At 48.5% G+C, this 20,508-nt stretch overlaps 1 protein-coding gene across 1 annotated transcript; it reads right to left on the reverse strand.

The window, feature by feature from the left end:
* Window positions 1–1,400: 1,400 nt before the first annotated feature.
* NUFIP2 (nuclear FMR1 interacting protein 2) lies at window positions 1,401–15,616 on the reverse strand. The gene is made up of 4 exons (XM_059829362.1): window positions 15,433–15,616; window positions 10,661–12,367; window positions 2,652–2,684; window positions 1,401–2,014 (listed from the first exon to the last, which is right to left on the reverse strand). The coding sequence occupies exons 1-4, from the start codon at window positions 15,614–15,616 to the stop codon at window positions 1,962–1,964; spliced, it is 1,977 nt and encodes a 658-aa protein (XP_059685345.1). The 3' UTR covers window positions 1,401–1,961.
* Between the last annotated feature and the right edge of the window lie 4,892 nt (window positions 15,617–20,508).

A 20,508-nucleotide genomic window follows, 5' to 3' on the forward strand; every position in this document is an offset into this window, starting at 1 on the left:
AGTATTACACTGCAGTATTATACTATATAGTATTTTATACATAAAATGGAGTAGGCAATCCATAGTCAAACTTTTAAAACTAAGCGTGGCAGAAAGCTAGCAATCTTACAAAAGGTACAGCATTAAGTTTCATTGTTCCACCATGAACGTGTCTCATTCAGGAACAATCTTATTAAAAGAATAAAAACAATCAAAACCACACATGCTACATACTCCTAGTTAACAAAAAAAAAAAGTGGATAAATCTAAGCACAAGGGGTAGGCAAAAGTTTTGGGCTTATCTGCTTCCTGTAATGCCCCATAGGGTCCAGTCTAATTCTAGAAGACACCAACTGCTGCTGACCTTGATGCCTGGGCAAATATTAGCCAGTATCCAGCCACAAACACCCACGATGAGCACTGGGTACGGGTGGAGCTTGGGCGGGTCAGAAAACCCATTTTTGCTTCATTCACTGCTTGCTCTTGCACTGGACCCTGTGAACTTTCCACCTTTTAGAAAACCCAGAAGAAACTACCCAACCCCAAGATGATTTGGACGCGCTACACAAGCTGCAACGGGACAGAGCGGGTTACACAGCCAGAGCCTGCAGTCTGCTCAGCCTTCTCTATCACTGCTAGGAAGCTTTCCTTTCCTTGGGATTTTTTTTTTTTTAATTTTTAAATTATTATTTTCATTCCTAAGTCCTCCATTTTTGTAATAAAATATATTTTTATTAAGAGATAATTCGAAGCAGAGCCCGGAAATACACAGACTGCATTAAAATATAAAAGAGCATTTCCAACGGGCAGGTGCAGGAAGCCCAGCCATTGGCATTCTATGGACAAATTGAAAAGGATTCAAATTCCCATTTTTCTTTTTTTTTTTTCTTTTTTCCTTTTTTTTTTCCTTTTTTTTTCTTTTGAATATTTTTTTTTTAAGAGAAAAAAATAATTCAAGAAGGGTGAAAGTTAGCAGAACTCAATTCCTCTTCAGTTTTCCAATGAAAATGGGAAAAAAATCCAGCACATTTAGTGTTAGGAGACAGACAAAGCAAATATGAAGCACCTACAGTTGAAAGCAGAAGATACTTTTTTTTTTTTGCTCCCAGTAATACAATGGCATTAAACTATGGGAACAGTGGTTTTTTGTTTTTTCCATATTAAATGCCTAAACAGGTTGCTTATTTTTGCATGTTGTCTTTTAAAATTAAAGAACTCTTCCGTTGCAATAGTCCAACGTCTAACCGGAGCCAGGTCAACTGTGTGACTTCACCATGCATCCTAGAACTGCAGTATTACCATCTTTCCCCCAGAAGAATGATGCTTTAAGACAATATCCCCAGCATAGGATTGGCTGCTTTACTCCTGGCAAAACATGCGGATTATAATTCTCTGGAAAAAAAAAAGAAACTCTGCAAACTTCAAGGCGTTTCTCCAGCATTCAGTGGAAAACAAAACAGAAAAAAAAAAACCAAATAGGGGAGGTGGAAGGGAAAGGGGAGATGAAGGATGGTGAATCATCCTGATTTCCCTGTGATTAGTGTGTCACTACAGAACAAGAAACAGAAACCTTGTCAAGTGGAAATGCCTCTCCAGTGGGTTGCTGTTGCCCATGTAGACGACAGCAGGAACTTTAGAACCGGGCTTGTAAATTGAGTCTGTATTCGTTAATCACTTGCATTCACTCTTTAAACAAAAACAAAACAAAAAAACGAAAAAAAAAAAATCTATTCAGTACCGGAGATTAAATAATCACGTGTGTAGTCTCGTTGAAATAAATTTTCAGATTCCTTAAGAGTCTAATTACTTTCAGTTGCCATTTTTAAATAACTATATATATATTTGTATATATTATCCTGTGATTCTAGTTATGGTTCCTCTGCTGCACTGAAGATTTAGAAGGAGCATAAAAGCCTTTTGTCCCCCACGAACAGCACAAATGCTGCAGAAAGGTTATAACAGGCAGTCTCATCTTGCTACCTTCATTGATCCGGGCGATCCATGGCTTCATCGTAAGTGATTATCCTTTTGGGATCTGGAAAGAAAGCAAAACCCTAAGTTTTCAACAAGCTACTTTCAGGATCTGTGGCTGAAGACATTCACAAGAGATCTGCAAGGTACTCAGCCGTTAACAAACTCTCCCTTAAGATCCCCAGTGACACCACCTCCTGCAAACGCGCTCCGGAGCCCTGGCCGACCCTAACAGGGCAGTGCCTGCTCCCCACGTTACACCCCCGGGCCGCAGCGCTGCGACAAGCTCCCGAGTCTCCGCTTACTGCTCTTCCCACAAGCTGACACAGAACGTCTTCACAGGTGACGTGTGGGGATACATCAGAATTTAAAACTTGTTCTTGGGTGTGACACCCAACACCAGCAATAGAAAGCAATTATTGTATACACATAGGGAAGACTCATTACATCTAATTTGACACTGGTTTTATTTCTCTATTAGAGACTCTGCTTCTCTCCAAACACCCCACCATTATGGCAGAGCTTACTGTCCCAACTTTCAGCGATCCAGACCACAGATAAACTCAGACTACAAACAGCAAGCGCTGAAGAACCAAAATTGGGCATCTCCAGACACCGAGACAACCCGCTCTCAACACCCATCCCAACAGACAGAGCCAGACAGAGTAATTTGGTTTATTTATTCCTTCCAATATCCTTACCTTGCTTCTGCAGATTCCAAACCGATTCCATTTCTGTGGAGACAAAATGAGAAGACCATTGTTATTATGCAGATTTATGCTGCCACTAAAGACAACTCCAAACGTGCTTTAATTTTCCAAGTGTGGCATGACACCGCTGCGGTTGTGCTGAGGCTTTCACACAAAGCCAACCCCATCCAGCCCAGCAGCGCAGCCCCAACCAGCCCAGAGGACTGCACGAATTTGACGTGAATGATCCAGCAACAAAAGGCAGAGAGATGGTTGTAACACGGTCTTAAGGGTCAGATGGCCAAACCGAGCATCAGAAATGTCATCGCCATTCTTCACTTCTACAAATCACAATCGAACTTCGGGGTTTACTACTCCGACTCCAATGCTGCTTCACACATTACAGCCTCAACAAGTAGTCTGGCGAGATTATTTTTACGAGTTGACACTTAGTGTGTGTGAAATCAGAACTGCTGGACTAAGCGAGTTCCTCATGGTTCACAGCATGCATCTGCTGAAGCACTCCATGCAAAGATCACTCTGCTAACATCACTGCAAAACTGCTGCCAACGTATCATCCGAGAACAAGGTGCGATGCTCCAGACACCCGGCTGCCTGCTTGGCTTGCAGCTCTTTCCCCAATTTACCTCTACAACACACTCGTAGGCTAAAGACAAACAAACCCTCCCCAATTCTCGCTGAAAGAGCACATGCCTCTGTTTACCTAAGAAATAACGAAGTTAAATGCTCCTTTCATTCACATTAAGAAACAGAAGGCTCTTCCCTTTAAAATATCCAAAAAATTAAGGCACATCTTCAGACCTATTCCAAACAACTACATTTAGCCACTATCAAGGTGGAATTTTGTGAGCTAGAATATCTATGAAGACACTAACTAACCCTGCGCCCAAGTTTAAGGGTCAAAATTACAGAAAAGGAGCATTTGGTAGGAACACAACCTTCAAGAAGAGTCTTTCAAATCTCCCTTCTGCCAGAAAGGAGGGTGACAGGACCTTGGTAGGGGCTAGGAACGGAGAACGGCAATGGATTATTAAGCTACACGGTATGTGCAGTAAAGCACAAAACAAGGCAATAAGTAAACTAACCAGCATGGGAAAGGAAGAAGAAAAAACCCTACAAAACTCATGGCCTCAGCACGATGTGTGCCAAGTGTCACCTCGATCAATCGCTTGCATGTTCGCATCCCTTCCCCAACCCTTCATCTGTCCTTTGTCCGCTACAATCTCAAGCTCCCCGGGGCAGGAAATTGCATGCAAATAAATATTGCCAGCCCTCTCTGCACAATTAAGTCTTTTGTAAGGAAGGCCCCGACAAAATTTTACGAGGTCTGTTATTTTTGCATCACTATAATAACAGCAATACTTTGCGCTTTCATCGGGGGAACCCTAAATGCTCTGGGAATAGTAACCAGCCTCTAACACCCCCAGGGATATAAGCAACCTAGCAAGGGACTACCTCCCTCATCTGCCAGATGCAGATTCCCCAGAAGTAAAATGAACCAGCTACTAAAATTACCTCCAGCAGAGCTAGTTTTCCATTCAGTGAAGTTAGACGCATCATTTCCTAACGGCTAAAGAACATCACCTATTTTAACAGCTTGCCCCAAAGGCAGGGAACAGAAAACTACTCTCAAGTTGATGGTTCCTCCACATTAGAGCAACGTTTGAGTATCAAATACAAGGCAGAGACTGAAGCGCTGCCTGCTGCAAAAGATCATGCCTTCTTTTGCACTTCAATTTGGTCCTAACTTCATTGGACACCACAAGAATGTGAACTGCTTATATTAAAATGTGCCTGACAATAAGATAGACTGTGCTATACTATCAAAAACACACCAGAACAAAATTCTGTTTTTTTAAAACCTAAAAAACCAACACCCAAACTCCCCAACCTTTTCAGACTTCAATCTTCCTCCTTATTCAGAAAGAGAGGTAGGAGAGCGGGTGGTGTAAAGTGTCCTGTAAACCCCAAACACCTGGACACGTTGTCAGGCTGAGCATCTGCCAACCAGAGCCACAAAAACAAAGACCATCGGCAAACTGGATGAGGTATCGACTGTTACTGAATATCGTCTGTCATCAGAAGAGCAAGAGCAAGGTCCTCCCCTCCTCCTGGCCAGCAGCACGGGGATGCAGGATAGCACAGGTTAAGCACATTTACCAACTGAAACAACCTCACAGAGGAAAAGAAAAATAAATCTTGCGCTAACTGGAACACAAAACTAGGGGAGAAAAAAGGTTTTCCTTTAATCTGAAGATCAAATTTTATGATTTTTTCTGATTTACTTCGTACACATTAGAGCGAGTTTTCCTCACGGTTCTGGATCGGTTGCAGGCTGCGGTCACCTACGAGCATCCCAGGGTGCTGTGACAAGTGCCATGACCACTGTAACAGTGACTGGACAGACCTCAGTGACAGATTTGGTGGACTGGCAGCTCAGCAGAGCCACTGCTGCACAAGCTCTGGCTCCAGCTAACCAGGGCAGGAAGACCAGGGATGAAGGGTGGAAGAAAAGGCAGCCAGCCCCCACAAGATAGCCATGTAAGAGGCCCCAAACCTCCCTCCTTGGGCTCAAGGAGCTCTTTTCTTGAGCCTGTTTTCCCTGGATAAAGGTTCCAGGGTGAGTTTGAGCAAGGACTCTTACCATCGCTCACCCCTGCACGGGGAAAGGGGTATCCTCTCCAAAGGGTACCTGAGGTACCAACCCAAAACCTAGTACTGCCGCTTTCCAAAGCAGAAGGTCAAGACCTGACCAAGAGACAGGGGTCACCATTCCTGAAACAGGACACGCAGCCAGGGAAATGGCACGCTTCCTTCTCAGCGGACTCCAGCCCAGCTGGAGAAAATGCCATCAACAAACTCTTGCACAATCCAGCGTCAAAGCCAGCCCTGCTCCGAGCCAGGGGCAGAACTAGGTCACCTCCCGTGCCCCTTCCAACCTCACGTTTTCCAGGATTTTTTTTTTTTTTTTTTAACAATTAGCCGGTCTCTCCACAGCCCTCCGGCTCGCAGGTTTGCTGAGGAACTGCCGACAGCCCCAGCCACATCCACCTAACGAGGTCCAGGGAGAGGAACCACTTTTTCTGGGGACTATCACTGAAACAAAGGGTCAGGGGAGGAAGGCTTTGATGTCAGGAACGGACTAAGGCACACTGGTGAATTGCAGTGAGATTCCTCATAGCTCAATAAACTTTATAGCAGGACTGGTACTTAACCTTGGAGGGAAAAGAAGTCTTTCTGTGATAACTTGTTAAGACAGGCACTTTCACACACATGTTCTTTGCTAGAGAGGCTGCCCCTGCAAACAGAAGAGTCTGCACAATGCCACAGTACTATCTCTTTGTTCTCCTAAATTTAACATGTAAACTGACAGTTGTCCCTAAAATGAAGTGCTTAAAAACAAAACAAAAAAACCAAAACAAACAAAAAAACAACACACAAAGAGGGACCATCTTTGTCTGATTTCTCTGTTTCTATCTGCAGGACACTATGATTAAGTTAGGGGATTGCCCTGGAAACAAAGCAAAGACTGAAAATTGAATGCTGTGGAGACTCATCGCTGTACCAAATACACTGTACTCAACCTGACAACTGGAAAAAGCAGAGACTTGAAGGAGAATTAAATCAGCTTTTGCCCCACAGCTCAGGCCCCATGAGACCATAAGCAACAGACTGAGATCTAACCCCTTCCCACCAAGGGGGATGGGAAACCAAGGCTTCCCGCCCCCCCCCCCGATGTAAAGGATGAAAATTGCTGAATTCACAGCTCTGCTATTTCTTCTGACCCAGTTCACCATTCCGGCGAACGCCACTCCTGGCTGGCCCGCGCTGCCTTGCTCTATTTTCCACGCTGCTCTTCTGCTTCTTCACGTGAGCAGAGATGCTGGCACAACCGAGATGCCGAGAAGGAACAAAGCGGCGGCACAGGCAGAAACTTAGGGGCAAGACAGAAGAGGGAAGCACTGCAGTTTCCCCTCCTCCACCTATGTAGTCTTTGCTACTGTGCAGCTGAACTGGAGACCTCCAACATTTGCTTTTTAGCTAAGGACAAGCAAACTACTAAGCTTCCCACCACAAAGCTTGACATGCAGAGCCCGGTGTTAGTGATGGACAGCCTGGAAGACTGCAACTGCCCAAACACAACGAAATTCTGCAAAACGTTGACAATTATTCTGATATGAAATGTTTCATCCAGCTGTCTTTAAAATGAGGACTAAAGCAGTAAGAAGATACTGATTTCAGTAGAAGTAAAGCTGAGATACACCCAGCCTCCTCTTTTGAAGGACCAAAAAATCTGCGAGGACCAGTTCTACCTCAAAAAGATGAGGATTTTGGCAATGCCACACCGAGGCAGAGGTTCAGCTCTAACCTAGATAGGGACAATACACCTAAGCAAGAGCATCGCTCCTTCCTGGTCTTTCCAGTCTCCCATACTAAGCCACTGTCCCTGTCTCATAAACAGTAGGCACACCAGTGCTCAACTAGATCAGATCTACGTTGCTAAATCAGGTATGTCACCCGCGAGTGTTTCAATGCAGCATCACAAACACTGAGCGGCACGCGCTGTCAATGAAGGCAGCCACGTTGAAGGATCGTGTTTTACAGTCAAGCAGATCAGACGATCAAGGGAGCCTTTCTGCCCTTTAAAAAGAGGAAAAAAAAAAAGCAAGGTACAGAACAGGGTCACAGAGAAAACCAGCACGAAAAGCATCCAAGAGAAGAACAGGAGGACGCATCGTCAGCCTTGCCAGCACCTTCCCAGTGCCCTGACTTCTGGGGAAAAAGCACCCTGGGCACATGCAAACAAGCGCAGCTTCCTTCGGCAGGACCTCACCCAGCCTTACACCCCGGCACGGCCTTGCCAGCATGCGCGGTGCTTTAAACAGGATCACTGTACCAGAGCCAGCCCACCCTCTGCGTTACCTCCTCCATCCATCCCTTCCCTGGGAAGCTGTGAAGAAATTAGTCTATAATGCCCCTTGCAGTCACTGGGCAAATCGCACACAGGAAAGCCTGGTTAGCTGGAACAAAGCTACTGGGTAAGCTGGAGGCTTTCCCACAGCCTATTTACAGTCCGAGATGAGGATCCACATAACCTGATCACAGCTACAGACACTAACAGTGCAAAAAAGAGTGCGAGCTTGCAACAGACAGGTCGAAGCACTGCAATCGCTCATGCTGGAGCCCATTCCTCACTGCAACACCCAGAGCTTCATCCTTGCGCCACGGGCAGCTTGCACCGAACTACTGCACGTGGAGGAGCTCAGGGTGGGGAAGGCAGCAGGACCCCACCAGTGCTCCACGCTCACCCTTGTCCTTGCCCCGCAATCGTTTCTCTGTGTCCATAACCCCAGAGGCAGGGCAGATTTGACGATCAAACTATCGAGACTTTGCTCAAAAGCAAACAGATCAATCTGAAGAGGGAGAAGTTCACCCTCCTCTTGAAATCAAAACCAAACAATCTGAGGATCCAGCTGCCCGGGACACTCTAACAACTGACCCAGGCAAACCTGCACGCTCTCCTGAGCGGGGAGGAAGGGAAGGCAGCTTGTGAAAAATAAGCAAGCAAAACCGTTCCTTTCCTACTGCAGAGGAACTGGCTGGCTAGGAGTAGGACCTCAGGAAAACTGCCCAAGATAAACGGAGAGAATGGTGTGGGAATTAACCTCTGCACTGCTGTCCTGCAAACGCACCCTGGCAGCTCTGTCTTCTAGACATTTTGCAGCACGCTGTGCCACAGGAGCTCACCCGCGGGATCATGGCCACGAAGAGGAGACAGCATTTTCCACCTGCATGGGGTGCTGTTCCTACCAATACCCCTCAACCCAACTCACCCCAACGGACTTGAGCACACACAGAAATGCAACACCCAACATCACAGAAGACTTACTAAGACCTGGACTGATCTGCTTTGTAAACCAGCAATAGCACCTGAAGAGTAAGTAGGAGAAAGACAAGCTCAAGCTGTTTGGAGCACTCCTATCACTGCATTAATGACAACACTGATTAGAAACATCCATCATCTTTCACCCCTAAGTAACACCTTGAAGTTGGCACAGATACAGCTTGAAAAATAAATCAGCACAGAGGAGCGGTGGGGCAGGAACCCGTTTCCCCAGGGCATCACACGGGTGCTTGCTCTGGATGCTCAAAGCGAGAGCATTCACATGCAGAGGCAAGAAAAGAGCAGAAAACCGTATTTTAAAGAGCGCTTTAGGTGTCCATTGCTGCCATTGAATGTAATTAACTCCTGTGCTTAGAACTAAACGCAGCCAGACCTCGAAGTTAACACCTCCTTAAGAGGACATGGGAAGGGAGTGTTCTTTATTTTCCTGTCGTTACTATTGTTTTACTGGGGTCTGTCTTTCACACAGCTAGTGAGAAAGGGAGAGCCTGATGAGTCTTGCTGCGGCTGTACAAAGCTGCTTTTCTACATGAAAGTTCAGGCTGACCAAAACAAAGAGAGACAAACTGAAGCGTTAGAAAAATTTGCGAGCTGTTAAGAAGAGGATTGCCTAGGACTTCCTTCTACACCATGCGATGCTTGCTGGCACCCCCATTTTGTGATGAGAAACTGGGATTTAGGCTGCAGGCAGACAAGAAATGAGAACGGAAACCTTGCTTTAAGACTGGAATAGATTGAGCAGCAGGTAGAGGACCAAGACCCAGATAAAATCAATTGATGAACGCTGTTCTCAAGAATACTAGAGCTTAAAACGTTAACATTGTGAGAGTGTTATGACCTGGAAAAAATATTTGGAGTTATTATTCTTAAATGACTAGGCTTACTATTACTAAAGGAAGCCATCTAAGTTTCCGTATCCTATACAAAGAGATTGCAAACAGGTAATTGAAGAACTTTGCAGTGGATCAAAACGCAGCAAATTTGCCAACGCCATCCAAATACCAACCCCTCTGCAGAGGGGAGCGAGATGTTATCCACATAGGTATGTGGAACAGCAAACAAGAATTGGATGATCACCTTTTTCCCTTCAGGTAGGGGGATGCAGGGAGAGGGACGGGGGCGAATAAAAAAGGAACTGCCCCTGTGTTTCTCAGGGGTAAGTACGTAACACCGTGGTACAAGGGAACATGCCGCCGGGCTCCCGCTAACACTGAGCCAGGACCAAAAGCCAAGAACTGCCACAAGCCCTCAGAGCTTCTGGGGTGAGGCTAAAGCAGAAAGCAAGCCGTCCCACAGGCTTCCCTCTGCTCCCAGTTTAAAGCGTCTGTATCATGTTTGAGTCATTTCAGTCTCAAAAAAAAAAACCCAGGAAAAAAAAGGAGCTGGATTACAAAGGACTCCATGAAAGCAATAAAATCATCTGAGAGATTTGGCCTACAAAGACAACAAGAGAATTCAATCTGCAGCTTACAGAAGAGTTGATAAGCAAAGATTTGTCTTGCTGTTGCCACAGTACTCAAGAAGGGCAGGGGAAAAGCGCGTGTGCAGGATCCGCTTAAAAAAAGTGAAATAAAATAAGCACACCATGAAAAGCTGTAGGAATATTTCTTTTCTTCCTTCAAAGCCATGATTTCATGGCCTGATCTGCCCAGGGGAGAAGCTGCAACACTTTGGTGGCAGAGGTGCGAGCACGGACTATGAAGCCTTTTTGGTAACAGAATATCACCTGGTAAAGCTGGAACAGAGCCGGTGATTCTACACGTTTAACTCCTTCCAATGCTGAGAAGCTCAGGAGGACCTGCTTGTTCCATAGGAATTAAAATGTAAACTACACTAGCTAACTATTATCCCTACGAACATCACTTACGCTGGTCCTTAGGAATGGGGAAACAAATACCTCTTAACATTAATTAAACAACCGTTTAAATAACTTTCCCAAACCGTTATTGCCATTAGAGATAGGAAAGCAAAAGTCTCATTTTCAAAACAATCAGAACTGCTGTAAGGAATACATCATGTTAGAATATAGCACTTAAAAAAGTATTTAAAAAAAAAAAGATAAGAGAATGCCTTAGGCAGCAAGTTAAGCCATTACCTTTAGTGTGATACATAATAGCAGCCCTCAGGTCAAAAGAACCCCAGCTATCTTTCCTTTCTAGGCCTCTCTGGTACCTCTGTTCTTTGGCGGAGGCTAGCAAATTGTTCGTAGGAGAGGCCAGAGGATTCTCTATTTCATAGTCTTTTGAAAGAAACACTAAAGCACCTTGGCTACCGGTGTCTGCCTTTTGTAGGTCACCTGTGTGATGCGACTCCAAAGCTAAGACACCACCCTCAACAGCAGTCCCAGGCTTAAGAATAGCACTAAGAATTTGGGGGCTAGTCCGTTTATCCAGCTCATAAGCCTTAGGAAACACAGGTTGTTCAGTTCCTGAGGGAATGATTTCAGCACACTGTGAAACCAAAGCGGCAGGATATTCCCCTTGAAATGTCACTTCCATTAACTGATTATCCGCAGATTTCCCCACAACAGTTTCAGGGCCAGCGCTGGGCTCGTTTATGAAAGACAAGCCCCACTGATTCTGGAAGATATCTCCCAGGTTCTGCTGATTCGTCTGCGATGGGAAATCGACTTGCGCTGCACCCAGAAGCACAGTTTGCATATTTGAAGGGTAGATAAAAAGGCTAGATTTCTTTTGTTCGAGAGCTGTTGAAGTTGTACTGATGTCCTGGGGTACTGACTCGGAGGAGGTTGACGGTACAGTACTAGCAGCAGTTGAGAGCAGTGGCTGGGTCCCTGGAGAGTACACGCTTCCGTCAGTCCCCGCTAGAATTGGCCCATTCGAGAAGCTAGCAGAAGTAACAGATTTCATAGCAGACATGGGGACTTGGGACAGTCGACTTGATGTTTGGGCCGGCGTTTCCCCGGCAGATGACGACGATGACGAAGACGACGTGGATGGCGTTTGAGCTGCTTTGTTGAGGTTTTCTTTAACTTTACTTGCATAACTTATTTTGGGAACAATTTTAGCACTGCTATTGTCCACTGGAAAAACTGGGGGTGGTTTAAATAAGGTCCATGAGTCCTCTTTAGATGTAGCCGAGGCGTGCTTCCCTTTGGGCCGGTCATCGAACTTCTTGCTGCTAATCCCAGGTTTGGCATCAGAGTTTTTTCGCTGTACATCTCCAATCCCAGGCTTTCCCCGGCCTGCTCCACTAGCCCCAGCCTCGTATTTCCAAACAGGCTTAGTATTTTCAATTCGGTTCCCCTTTTGTTCACTATAATCAGGCTTGAAACTCTCAAGTTCCTGTTTTAAGGTTGGTGCACTAACCTCCTGTTGCATTATTTTGTCCTGTACTAGATTCAAGTTCTCACAACCCTTGGCACTGTTGCGCCTGCCTTTCCTTTTTTTAGGCGTAGTATATCCACTCTCGGAGCCACTACCATCGTTATCGGCCCCTTTGCCTACGTAGCCATTCGTGATATAGCTAGAGTTATTGGTTACCACCCCGTTTGGAATAGACACTCCCTCTGGCTTGTCTGAGGACTGGCTTTCTCTAAGTTTATTTTCGTAGGACTTCTCATTCTTTTTGTCCATGCTATTTTTCTGGATGAAGTTCTTGGTTTTGATTCCAGCCTTCCCCAAAGCACTGGCCTTCACAGTCTGCTTTGGGGTCACGTTAGTGTCTACGAGCTGCTGGCTGCCATTGGGTACCCTGGATCCTGGGGTGGTGGGTTCATCAGAGCACAGGCCCTTTAATGACACTTCTCTTTCTCCTGCGTTACCATTTAGCTCTCCGTAGCCTAGAAGAAAGCCAAAAACAACAAAAGGCAAGAATTAGAATGTGAAATGTTAAACTTCTGATTGCAGAAAGCTGTAATCAGCCGCAGACATTTTAAAATAGGAAAACATCTAGTCTCTGATGTACAAAAGCCTATGCTTATTGCTGGAAACCACAGCTAGAAGGGTTAAGCAGAAAGTACCAGCAGCTACTGACTCTCACGTACAACCGGGTGATGTATAGATAACAAAACAAAGCAGAAGTACATACAGATACTGTGTAAGGAAAATATACTGTACTAAAGATCACTGGCAAGCTGGAGAGCTATTTCATCAGCTACTATTTCCAGGTCACACAGAGGAAAAAAAAAAAAATAATTCCCAGGGAGTTTCAAGACAGAAAGAACCGCTGCCTTTGCTACAAGATTTGTTGAGGTTCAGAATCCATACTGTGAACAATGGCCAACTCCTATCATCTCCATCAGCTCCCAGGCCTGCAACACCAGCAGCCCTCCTTCCCACCCTGTTCCCAAACGCCATCGCTAGTAAAAGGGGGAAAAAAAAAGAAAAAAGCCATTTTCCAAAAGGACACGTCCAAGTCAAGTTGGAAGTTGCATCTACTCGCTTCATTTCAAAATAGCAACCAACACCTCCCTACACGTGCTCTTTAGCTTTGGAAAGGTGATAAAACTGGGAAGAAACGCATCCCTGCAAGCGCCCTTCCACCATCCGTGGCAACTGGCCTCCTGCCCACTGAGAAACTTGGGTATTTCAGAGTCCCTGGGAGACCCAACACTCGCCAAGGGCTCCAGCTCATCCAACCCCGAGATCATGCTGTACACTCAGCCTTCCTTTTTGCTTCTCAAGTTCACTTCTAGGCCTTACGGTTCTGACGTGAATCTTGGGAGTGCAATTCAAGCGCAACTGAAGTGGAGCTGGAAGCCCAGGACAGTCTTGACCCAACCACCTCACCTGCCTCAACCTTTTTTATATTTTTTTTTTAATCTCTGGCCAGAGACCTATTGCTTTTGCAGACCCTGGCTATAACGCCCCAAGAGAAGCCTTGAAGCCCCACTGAGGGATGGGAAGAGCACGCTGTACCCAGCTCAGCAAATACACCGCAGCTGCGGACGGAGGAGAGGGACTCCCTCCTACTGCACCCGCTCCTCCAGGAAGAGTGCTAGCCTCGCTCCTCCTCCGGCTCATCCGTCCTCCTTCCCGAGGGTGGAAAGCCTTAAATCTCCCGCAACAACTGACCCACCTAAGGCTTCATCCGCAGCCGCGGTGCTGCCAAGTCAGCACTGCGCACGGAGTCCCCCAAGAACGAGAGCGGGCAAAACTCCAGCTTGAAAAAGAATGTTTTTGTTGTTGCCGATGTTGTTGAAATTAACTGCTATACTAAAAATCATTGTTATCCTCACATCCTGGAGCCTCAGATGTCTGGCAGATGTAACCGCTCAAGTTCTGTGCAAGTCGGGAACACAAGAATCCTTGTAGGAATCTTTACAGGAATTCCACAACTGAGTTTGCCGAGGGGGATCAAAAAGGATTTTACTAGATGCAAGTATCTGTAACCACCACAACTTCCACTGCAACTTTCAAATACGCTGTTAAGAATATTAACCGTGAATACTTCATCCCAGAGAAACCTGAGAGGATGGGATTCTCAGCTGAGCAAAGGACTAAAAATTAAGTACTTCAGAATACCGTGCAGAGGAAGCCTTCTCAAGAGCAACGTGTTATAGCTGACCTTGTATGACTCAAGACTTCTGACACCACTTGTTAATGAAACAAAACAATAAGAGTGGTCATAAGACCATTGCAGATGAGGAGCAAAAGAATAAAACGAACAAAATCCATTTCAGTAAGTCAGTGTGTCAGCAGTTTCTAGTTCCAATTTTCAAGTATTCACAACTCAGCCGCCCGAGTTTTCTCCAAATCAACATTTGGCGCAGCTGGCTCTGGCCTGGACACAGAGGTGCAGCAACCAACGTTTAGGGGAGGGGAAGGAAAAAAAAAAAAAAGGATGTCAAAATGAACAGGTGAAGAGTATTTAGCAACCTCACAAGGTGTTTCATAGCTGCAAAGGGAGGGGTGTCAGCGTAAGTGCATATTAAAACCCCGGGCACACTGCGGACAGTGGAATGACTACTCAACTTCTTTTTGCTCAGGAACTTATCTTAGCGTACGCCTGGCCGGGTCCCTGCCGACCCCCGCTCCGGGGGCTGCCCGCGGGGGCACCGTGCGCGGCTCCGGGGCACTACCCACCCCGCTCCCGCTGCCGGCCGGGCCCCCCCGTCTGCCGCCTGATGTGCGTCAAAATTCCAAGGAAAAAAAAAAAAATAAAATAGAGGTACGCGGCATTTTGTCTGTCCTTGTAATCACGCACTTGCTTTGAACCCACGCAGGCCCCCAGAGGGGGATTTTTAAGAGGCAGCAGCCGGCCGGGCAGCCCCCCGTGAGCGAGATGGGGGCTCCGACCCTGCTCGGGAGCAGCCCCCCCCGGCCCCGCCGTAGCCAGGGCTGCCCCGCCACCGCCTCTGCGGCGCTGCCGCCCGGCCAGCGCGCCGGTACGCCGCCGGCTCGGCACAGCCGCCCTCCCGGCCGGCCCGGAGAGCGCGGCCCCGGCCCCAGCCCCTGCGCCCCCCCGGCTAAGGGCGGCGGCCGGGGAGGAGGAGGCGGCGGCCGAAGGCCCCCGGGCCGGGCCGGGCCGGGCCCCGCCGCCTCCCCGCTCCCACCGGCGGGGCCGCCCCCCCCCCTTATCTGACTCATTGATTTTTACGCTCATCAATTTTTAACCAGCGCCGCCCCCCCCGCAGCCCCCCGGCTCGGCGCGGCCCGGGCGGGGGGCAGCACCCCCCAGGGCGGCGCGGCCCGGCCCCACGTGCCCGGCGGGCGGCGGCGGTGCCGGCGGGCCCCGCGGCTCCCGCAGCCGCGCCGGCCCCAACATGGCGGACAGGAAGCGGCCCCAGCGCGGCGGAGAAGCTTCCAGCCGGGCCGGGGGAGGAGGAGGCGGAGGAGGAGGAGGAGGATGGCCCCGCCGCCGCCCCGCGAAGGTCACAGGCCCCGGCCCGCCGCCCGCCCCGACCTGGTCTCCGCTTCGGCGCCTCCTGGTGCTGCGGGCCGCCGTGCTTGTGCTCGTGTCGGAGCGGCGGCTTGGGCTGGGCTCGGCCGTCGGGCGGCGGCAGGTAGGCGCTCTGCGGGTGGTGGTGGTGGTGGTGGCCGTAGTAGTAGTAATGGTGGTGATGGTGGTGGTGGGGCTGCTCCTCCATGGGGGGCGGCTGGCGGGGCCGGGCCGGGCTGGGCACTCGCTGCTGGGCCGTGCGGCTCCGGCGCTGGGACGCGGCTGGCGCGGGGGAGGCGGCGGACTGGCAGCGCCCGCCCTGCAATCAGCGAGCCGCGCCGCCGCGACCGCCCCCCGCCCCGCCCCGCGCCGGCCGCCCGGCGGAAAAGGAAGCGCCGGCCGCCCGGCGGAGGGGAGAGGAGAGGCGGTGCGGTGCGGTGCGGGGGGCACCCGGCGCGGGCGGGCCCCGCCCGGCCGCCCCCCCCCTCCCCGGGGGCAGCGGCAGGTGAGGCCGCGCTGCCGGAGACGGGGGGGGCTTCGCCCCCCTCCCCGCGCTAAAGGCGGCCGAGCCGGAAAAAGCGGCCGCGCCGGAGCCATCTCCTTCCCCTGCCCTCGCCGCTGAGTCAGGCCCCGGCGCCTGGCGAGCAGCCCCGCGCCTTCGCTTCCAGAGAAGCGGGGTGTTTCACAACCCCGCGCCGCAGCCTCGCCTCCCGGAGGCCGGGTTTCGCTGCAGGGTCACCGGGGAGGAGGGCGGGCGGCCCGGCAGGCAGCGAAGCCTCCTTTCACCGTGAAGGAGCGGATAAACCGCGCCCCGCGGTGCCAGGCGGGTGGGGGCTGTTGGGTCAGCGTCAAAGGGGGCCACGCTGGAGGGGATTCGGTCAGGGAGGTGAAGCAGGAACAGGGTCAACTGCCGCGTTTCCAGCCGCAGTGGCGGAGAAGGCGGGAGCGGCAGCAGCGCTCCCGGAAAGAGGCCGGGTTGAGCTGCAGAGGCTCCCGCCGGAGCCCCGGGCTGCTCCCGGGCTCCACCCGCAGACCGCCCGACAGCAGCGCAGCCCGGGACGGCCCCCGCTGCTCCCCCGTCCCCGGGCCCGCTGGAGCACGGTCAGCGGGGTGCCCGGCGGCTAGGGGACTCCGCTAAGGGAGCCCTGAGCGCGCTCCGCGGCGGGGGGAAGGCCCGCGGGACGGCCCCGCAGGCTGCCGCTCCGGCCGACGGCTCCCGGCTCCCGCCTCGGCACCCAGGCGGAGCGCAAACGGAGCCGAGGACTCCCCACGGACACCCAGAAGCGTTTTGATCTGAACGCAGAGCGGTGAGGAACCGGGGCAGGAGTTAATCAGGAGGGTAGGGAGAGGGCAGAGAGAGGGATGGGGAGACCCGAGATGAACACGTACAGGCTGGAGTCGGAGGCAGAGTCCTGCCCCGGGTAACTCGCTGCTCCGGCGCGATTGATTACCTCCAAATACTCGCAACGTGCATGGCATCAAACACGGAGGAAGAGTGACAAAAGAAAATGTGATCATGTAATTAAAGACTTATAATTAAAATGCACAAAAAGTAGAAACAAGCTGCATAAGTGATATTAAAAATAGTATGTCCTTGCTTCTCAGGGCTTGCAGTTGAAGCTTTAATGCCCTGCTATATTTCTTTAATATTTTAATACAGGAAATTAATGAGGTTCCCGTGTCCAGAAAGCCCTATCAGACTTTGGCTCTGTTCTGCTGGGCACTGTACAAAAGACAGAGCCCTTGCCCAGAGATTTTACAGTTCCCAAGTTTTATTTGAACTGAACATGGTTGAAAGTTTATGCCTCAAGCACAGCTTCCCACTCCACCCTCCTCTTTAATACATCCGAGGGAAAACTTTTCCTACCAGAACTACCAACTTCTACATTAATATAGAAGATTTATTTTCAAGATTTGAGGTGCCTGAAATATCACGAGTTCTTTGCCAAAGGGGCCCCACAGTTTACATTTCTTTCAGCACAATGCAAAGCGATTTCAAATGCAGGGAAACCATTTAAGCAAGCAACTGTGAACTTTGGGCTTTACCCATGCTCTCAGGAATAACGGTCCTTTCAAACGCTGACTCATAGAGTGACCTCACATTGCTTAGGAGACAAGTCTTGAAATGAGGAGTCAGGCTTTAATCACAGTTGACATTTTATTGGTGGCTTGGAAGAATTTATTTTTAATATAAGGAACTGGCTAGAAGACATAAACTTCAAAAGACTCTGAAGAAAGCAAACAATTATGGGCAAATCAGCTCTGCACACACATATACCAGAAATCTAAATACAGAGGGCAGTGGGTTGTCTCTTCATGAAAGACAAAGCAACTATTTTGCCGCTTAGAAGTACCATGTTGTCGATATTATATTACCTAAAGCTTGCAAAAACAGATTAAAAAAAATCCAGAATAATAGAGCCTGGGCCCATCACCTTCAGTAACACACCTAACAAACGAAGCACAGGCATCCCACTGCTGGCATCCCGCGCCACGAGGCAGCTAACTGCACACGCGTCTACAAGGTGGGTTGCGGCCCCGCTTAGTGCAGAGATGCGTTTTAAAGGTACTGCAAGTTCCAGCATGCGGTGCTGCACCACGGCCCAGTGACTGCTACCTGCCGTGCTGGGACACGTAGTCTTCAGCAGCTCTACTTCATCTTAATCCCATCGTTAGCACAACCTTGCAGCAGTTACATTGCGTATTAATATTCAACAGTTGTTTGGGATGTTGAAGAGGGAAACCGGAGACTTCCGTGCCTCCTCATCATTCCTTCTTACTGCTCTTTGAGTTTGGCAAGCCAGCAGGGTCTTGTGCAAAGGAAAGAGGTAATTTTCCTTGGAATTCCACACCCAGTGCCAAGTATTCCCACATCCAGGCACAAAGCTGGGCACAGCCAGCGTCATTTCTAACTCAGTAATTTATTCAAAGCTTCATTTTATAAACAGCTTTGAAGTAGATGGCTTTTCAGAGAACCTGCCATTTAAAGATGCAAAAGGAATGAATCAACTGCTACAGAAGCCATGAGAAAGTTTTCCTGGAGAGTCTGACCCGAGACAAGTTTTGAATTAATACGAAAATGCAGTTAAACTGAGAAGCTATTCTAGGGATTTTCTAAGAACAAATAATTTCCTTTCAAAGGCAATCCTCTTTAAGACACTACATTTAATTTCCATTAAATGTTTTCAGGTAAGTTAAAACTGAAACTATAAAATTAAATCTGTGAAAAGAAAAATGCTGGCTTTGTAATATCTCTTTGTGTCTGCCTCCTGTTTAAAACCCAAAATTGGGAAACATCAAAATTACCATATTTATAGATCTTGGGGAGAGCTCTTATACAAAGTATGTGTGGCATTTATTTACATTTTTTTGCCCAGTGTTTTCATTTATAGCAAGCATTCAGACTTGCAATATTCTCTATATTCTAACACATCCAACCTAACAGCACTCAAGCAGATGTTTAGTTCCAAGTATGTTTACAACCATACTATTCAAAACCTTGCCACATTTGGCCCCTGAAATCGAATGTCTTTCAATACAACGCTGTCATGATTTACCCGTTAATACTCAAATGTTGGAGGAAGACTCAGATCTCAGAAGTAGTTTAGTCAAGATGGATGACAGGGGTGACAGTGCTCCTTGCAGCCTTCTGCTTGACCAGGGGTACAGCTATCCTCACACAGCTCACAATGCCGGCCTTCGAAATTACGTTTGGGTAAGGTGGAACCTTGCCTTGACTCCATTTTTGTCCTCTGCTGTGTACATTATTTATAGGTACAAAGCCGGTCTCTTTAAAGACTTCTACCTCTAGAGACAGCTTGATAATGGACTTTGGGTTAGAGGTCTTAAAAAGCAGCCAAAAAAAAAAAAAGGATTTAATCCCTAACTGAATTGTAGGAATGGATACCGTGGACATTTATCCTTCCTGTCCCTAACAATTTAAACATTTCCACCTAATAGCATATGCTGAATTAAGATTATTTTTTTCTAAAAACTTAACTTCCAAATGCAATAAGCACACTATGTTAATCCTTCACTCACTCTCCAGAAAATTAAGGCAGCCCAGCACCAAAAATAACCATAGGGCATAGTTTTGTGAGGCAGCAAAACTGACGTAACGGCTAGCTGCTCCCAAAAGGGAAGGTCATCCCTCTCCCTCTGCCTGCCTGCCTCTGCCCTGCCCTCACAGCAGCGCTGGTGCTTCTCTGAGCCTGTTTGAGAAATTAAACTAAAAGGCAATTCTTCGGATGAAAAAGTGCACATTTTTATTCTGGTTAAGCTTCCTGAACTGTTTCACAGGGGAGCCAGACAAGTAATAATGCCCTTAAGAATGGGCTGTCACTCCAGCAACTCAGGAGTTGCCTTCTACAGCCAACCCTGCTGCAGGGATGACCCCTTCTGGGAATCGGACAGTGGGGACACAGCTGGGGTTGCAGCCACTTAAGCCATCTAATTTTATTTTGCTCATATTTGTGAGTCAATCTCCTCAAATGCCTGAAGAGGGATGGCGTGACCACCCTTTAAAGTGTTTTGGGCAAGCTATAACAGAATGGCTGTAACCAGTGGGACTTCCTTCTGGTGGCTACATCCATTGTTTGATAAGACTAGATCTGAGGAACGTCCCCTGTTGTAAACACACTGAAGTGTTCACAGAAGCATAAGTAACATCTGCTGCCCATATCTGCATGAAAAATTGTTTACTAGAGTGCAATCATATAAACTGGAGGCAGCTTCTTGGACGCATAAAAGCAGCACAGGAGGCAGGCTAGCAGATTGGCCTCAGCCAAGTCTCTCATCATTTCTTGTCTGGGATTTCAAAGAATCCTGGCTCTGGGCTTTCAGAGAGTTCTACATCTCCTCCTGCTTCCTAGGATCATCACAGGCACCACAGAGAAATCGGCACAAACGCCTTCCAAGGTGCTCTTGCAAAAACTGCCCTGCTGTTAGGAGCTGAGCGCACAGGCCGTCTAGCCTGACTTATGTGGGGGATTGTATCAGTCACTGCTTGCAGCAGACTTTGACCTCTGGAAGACAAATGAGAAAAAGCTCAATCCACAAATCCCAAGCACTTTTTATCTTGTTATACAACAGAACAGTCAC

The sequence above is a fragment of the Gavia stellata genome, chromosome 25 (genome assembly GCF_030936135.1).
Source record: "Gavia stellata isolate bGavSte3 chromosome 25, bGavSte3.hap2, whole genome shotgun sequence".
Lineage (NCBI taxonomy): Eukaryota > Metazoa > Chordata > Aves > Gaviiformes > Gaviidae > Gavia > Gavia stellata.

What these genes read in the sequence shown, in the direction of transcription:
- NUFIP2 (XM_059829362.1), bottom strand. Translation starts at nt 15,616, where the DNA reads ATGGAGGAGCAGCCCCACCACCACCATCACCACCATTACTACTACTAC. An exon ending in GGCGCCGAAGCGGAGACCAG is followed by an intron (nt 12,368 to 15,432) that starts GTCGGGGCGGGC and finishes GCTTTCTTCTAG; the next exon opens with GCTACGGAGAGCTAAATGGT. An exon ending in TTGGAATCTGCAGAAGCAAG is followed by an intron (nt 2,015 to 2,651) that starts GTAAGGATATTG and finishes CTTTCTTTCCAG; the next exon opens with ATCCCAAAAGGATAATCACT.